Genomic DNA, 5465 nt, shown 5'->3' on the forward strand with positions numbered 1-5465 from the left:
TTCCAAATATTACCGATGAGAGCGAGGCTTATTTTACCGCGTTCCCAAATGAAATTTCAGTGTCTTTCTCTTGGGGATTTCTTTCATAAAGGACAAAATATTCATACTTTCATGCATTTTAATATATTATGAAATATGAGAAATGTTTTCTTTTTCTTTGCCTAAATATCTAATGACAAAAAAGTACCACCGATATTTATTCTTAGTTGAACGAGGGTAACAAGATAAAACTCAAAGATGGCCGAAGGAAAGACTGCAATATCGCACCGCCAGCAGGAAGGTTGTTGCATTATTTTGCCCCTTAAAATTCTTCCTTTCGCCTAAATACTGTCAGAAAAAGTATTGAACCCTTTCTGCATTACGGTGACATTGAATTTTCGATGCTGAGGTTGCGGACAGTGATGCATTTAATTTGAGAAAAAAAAATATGTTCGAATCGATTGGTGCTTATCTGAGAGAGTTGAATTCGTCAGTTCTGTCCGAGCTAGTGACTTTTGCACTGGGAATTTTCTTGTATCTCATCTTCTCCAGTTATTTCAACTCCTCCAGCAGATGCCGATCCCAAAACAGATGCAGGAGACTGCAGTTTGAGAGAGAAAAGGAAAGCTTCCCCGGATCTCGAACTCCGGAACGACAAAAAGCTCAAAGAAGGAGATACACATACGAACAAGGGGGTGTCACTCCCAACGACGAAAACTGGAAGTGGGATAACGATCAAAATTGGGAGTTTATCCAAAATAGGTTTGAAGGATTTCAACCCAGAAAGCAAGACAACAACGCCAGGTGTAGCACCAATATCAATGAAAATAGGAATACAGGTACAGTGTTTTCTTAACATTTTATTCCATGTGTTATCAAGAGCATGACGTCACCTGTAACTTTGTTCATGGACGGCACTGTCTGTACATCATAGTGTGTGTGTGGGCTGGGTGTTGTCTTTCCGTCTCTCTATATATCTATTTGTTGATTTGTTGCACACTAGTGTACATAATTTATACTGAAATGATGTTTGTTTATCGATTTATTATGATTGTCACTGGATATACAATGTATTAAAGCATGAACAGTAGAAAAAAACTACTTACATAAATATGTTAAAAGTCTATGTATAATACATAACATAACTACGACATACATATGTACGTACATACATACATACATACATACATACATACATACAGACAGACAGGCAGGCAGGCAGGCAGGCATACAGACAGACAGACAGACAGACATACATACATACATACATACATACATACATACATACATACATACATACATACATGCATACATGCATACATGCATACACACATACACACATACACACATACATACATACATACATACATACATGCATGCATGCATGCATGCATACATACATACATACATACATACATACATACATACATACATACATACATACATACATACATACATACATACATACAGACAGACAGACATATGCACATGCATATACACAAACATATACAAATAATGCAAGAATCTACATATGGTTTATGAAGCCATTCAAAGATGACTGTATGATATATTAATGTCTTAATTTTTCAGAAACCTAAAGAACAGAGCACACAGTTACTGAAGAAGAAGAAAGGTGCAGTTGCTAAGGCATTTGGAGATGACAGTGATGATGTTAGTAATTTACAAAACTCTTTACATACAACAGGCACTTTATAGTAGTATTCTACTGCATAAAACTCAGTCTCACATGTCAGCATTTTATTTATTGAGGCGTTCTATATCATTAGGCAAATACAGCGTAGGAAAGTAAACTGTGCAGATAGAATCATCAGTCTGAAAGGATACAATTGTTGCATGTGACTGTCGAGTCATACAGGATGACCTGATAAAGGTAGACTACAGGAAAAAAACATCCCACACCTCTTTTATGATTGTGACAATCAAAACAAAAATCTGCATCACACTGTAATTGTGCGCTACGCTTGGAATATACAGTGCTGGGATATCATGTATGGGTCGGATTGGTCATGAATTTATGATACATGTATAGACACCTATAGTGTACGGAGTCTGTGCACTAAATGTGATTCTTATCTCCAACAAATCTGTACAGTATTCTTTTATTTATGTGCAGACCAACATGACTGTGCATCATATACTGTTCAAATAGTGTACACTATAGATGTGATGCAAGTTTTTAGTCCCCGCCGGACGAAGTCCGGGACGGGGACTTATGGATTGGGTTCCGTCCGTCCGTCCGTCTGTCCGTCCGTCCGTCCGTCCGTCCGCAGCCATTTCTTGGAGATGCCTGGACCGATTTTTTTCAAACATGGTACAGGGGCAACATACAATGGCATACATATGCACGTCAATTTGTTTCATGATACGATCCAATATGGCCACCTAGCAGCCATTTTGTTTGCAAATTTTCCCTGTCAAAAGCCATAACTCAGACATGCTTGAACAGATCTCATTCAAAGTTGGTATTAGGACAGTGTTCTATGACATACATGTGCATATTCATTGTTGTCATGATACGATCCAATATGGCCGCCTAGCAGCCATTTTGTTTGTGAATTTTACATGTCCAAAGCCATAACTGAGACATGCTTGAACAGATCTCATTCAAAGTTGGAATTAGGACAGTGTTTTATGACATACATGTGCATATCCATTTTCATCATGATACGATCCAATATGGCTGCCTGGCAGCCATTTTGTTTGCAAATTTTCCATGTCCAAAGCCATAACTCAGACATGCTTGAACAGATCTCATTCAAAGTTGGTATTGGGACAGTGTTCTATGACATACATGTGCATTTTCATTGTTGTTGTGATACGATCCAATATGGCCACCTGGCAGCCATTTTGTTTGAGATTTTTCTATGTCGAAAGCCATAACTCAGACATGCTTGAACAGATCTCATTCAAAGTTGGTATTGGGACAGTGTTCTATAACATACATGTACATATCCATTTTCGTCGTGATACGATCCCCATACCCGACCCATCCTTTATTGTTGTAGGCATGTTCCATGTCCAACAAGCAGACACAACATATCTAAGTCTGTTTGATTTAGGTTCACAGGTGTTGTTGCGTGATCAGAGTAGTGATAATTCCTTAAAAAACAATCATTGCGGGGACTATGTCATTCTCAATGACTTGTTGTTTTGTCTGTCACAGTGCATCACTTTGACAGACAAAGTTATTTGAAAACAGGTTGTGAGATGAAAATGATATGCGATTAATTTACAAGCTATCAATTGATTGTGATTTTTATAGGATGAACCAGAAGAGATGCCACCAGAAGCCAAAATGAGAATGAAGAACATTGGCAGGTACAAATAGAACGTTTATCTACACATTAATTTTTGTGTTATTTCGTATAAATGTATTGATAGTTCTATTGGTAGTTTAGAATCTTATAATGGCCATGGTAGATGAAGTATTGACGAGTAAACACAGACACAAACTAACGCATTATTGTGTAATGTTGCTGTAAGCTATCAACGGACATTGTTGTAATTACACTTTCACTGTAAGATGTCAGTTTGTGAGAACAAGTTTTGGTCAGGTGATGGCACATTCAACCCCATTCAGTGTTTACCCTGTCTTTATCAGTACACAGGCTGATTTAGTCTGTTAGGTATGTCTTGACAGGGCGCCCTCACATATTGGCCAACCCCTTTCATGTGTATATCAAACTATGCCCTTTCTAGCATTGGCAATCAGATCTGGTTGCATCCAATCACATAATAGGTACAGTACTCGAAATTAACAGTAGTCCTGCGCCACAGCCTACCAATTCTTGTCATGGGGCTACCATAATTTGCAGCTGGTAGCCTGCACAGGCTACCACTGATTATGTAATGATTTAAGGATGGAAGATTTATGTAACATAATTAATACCACACATATTTCCAATAGAGGAACTCTGTTTTCAGTTCAGGAATATATCCTTGGGTTACCCCTTTCTGAAAGTAGTTGCCCACTCGGACTACCAAAGAAAAAAAGTTAATTTTTTAGCCCTGAGGTACATGATAAAAGGTGTTAAAATGAGCAGAGCAGGATGATGAGGGTGGAGAACTGTGATGTATCTGACATTCTAAGATTGATTAAATATCCACCCAACCAAGGCACTGCTATCATCTACTTGTGTAATCTACGACGTACTGACAGAATGTTACTAAATATGTGATGTGGGGGGGGGGGGGGGGGGGTACAATTATCAGGCTATTTGAAGTCATGACCATATTTTAAATTTTGATCTCAACAGGAATACACCAACATCAGCCGGACCTAATTCCTTTGGCAAAACAACACAAGGGTTTTCCGATTCCAGGGAATCATGGGACCGGAAAATGAAAAAGATGTTACACGATAGTAAAAAATAGATTTACTGCTCTGTATCTTTAAAATTGAATGATCTTATTTGTAAATATTTAAAAATAATTTGGTCAATTTCACTTATTGCTTAATGTATTGCAATACATTGTATTATCTTGTATATGATACATGAATAAAGCATGTATTATTAATCCTGTTTTACTCAACTTGTAGATTTTTTTGTGTAAAACAAATACCCCCTGATAGAAAGAGGATTAAAACTCTTACTTCATGTGATTAGTACAACCCTTAACACTCAAGTAAAACACTTTCTGTTACAACCCTTAACACTCAAGTAAAACACTTTCTGTTACAACCCTTAACACTCAAGTAAAACACTTTCTGTTACAACCCTTAACACTCAAGTAAAACACTTTCTTTTACAACCCTTAACACTCAAGTAAAACACTTTTCTGTTACAACCCTTAACACTCAAGTAAAACACTTTCTGTTACAACCCTTAACACTCAAGTAAAACACTTTCTGTTACAACCCTTAACACTCAAGTAAAACACTTTCTGTTACAACCCTTAACACTCAAGTAAAACACTTTCTGTTACAACCCTTAACACTCAAGTAAAACACTTTCTATATTTGTCACACTCATTTATAGTATATCCAGAGTAAAAGTATACTCCTTCATTTCCTGTAATTATAAGTCTAGTATATGTGGCTTTCCTAATGTAGTAAATTTCCAAAGCGTTTTCTGCTCATGAACAGCAGACTGATTATAGTGAATGATAGCTGTGACAACCACACTGTTAATTTTTACAAATGTAGCTCACAATGAGATCCGTGTTTTATGGCATATAATGTGTACACTCTAGTCATTGACTATTTTCTTTGCACTGCTAATAATAACATTGTTTACACATTGATTTTATTTACAGCCACCACATACAGAGCTGATGATAAAAGCAATTGAAAGAGTATACTTTTACACTTGATATCGGTGCTGTAAATGGCTCTGGGAAATCATGCAAACATTTTACTGTAAGGTTATTGAATGTGACAATACTTCCATCTCAAAGTGCGCCCTCATAGTTGGCCAGAGTCTGCAGTGCAGGGAAACAAAACTAAAGATGGTTGTCAGGGCACG

At 37.1% G+C, this 5465-nt stretch overlaps 1 protein-coding gene across 1 annotated transcript; it reads left to right on the plus strand.

Annotated features, from left to right (window-relative positions):
* Positions 1–237: 237 nt before the first annotated feature.
* LOC144433228 (PEST proteolytic signal-containing nuclear protein-like) lies at positions 238–4574 on the plus strand. The gene is made up of 5 exons (XM_078121536.1): positions 238–280; positions 553–818; positions 1570–1650; positions 3263–3318; positions 4257–4574. Exons 1-5 carry the CDS (start codon positions 238–240, stop codon positions 4372–4374), a joined length of 564 nt encoding a protein of 187 aa, XP_077977662.1. The 3' UTR covers positions 4375–4574.
* Positions 4575–5465: the final 891 nt, after the last annotated feature.

Source organism: Glandiceps talaboti, chromosome 3 (assembly GCF_964340395.1).
Source record: "Glandiceps talaboti chromosome 3, keGlaTala1.1, whole genome shotgun sequence".
NCBI lineage: Eukaryota > Metazoa > Hemichordata > Enteropneusta > Spengelidae > Glandiceps > Glandiceps talaboti.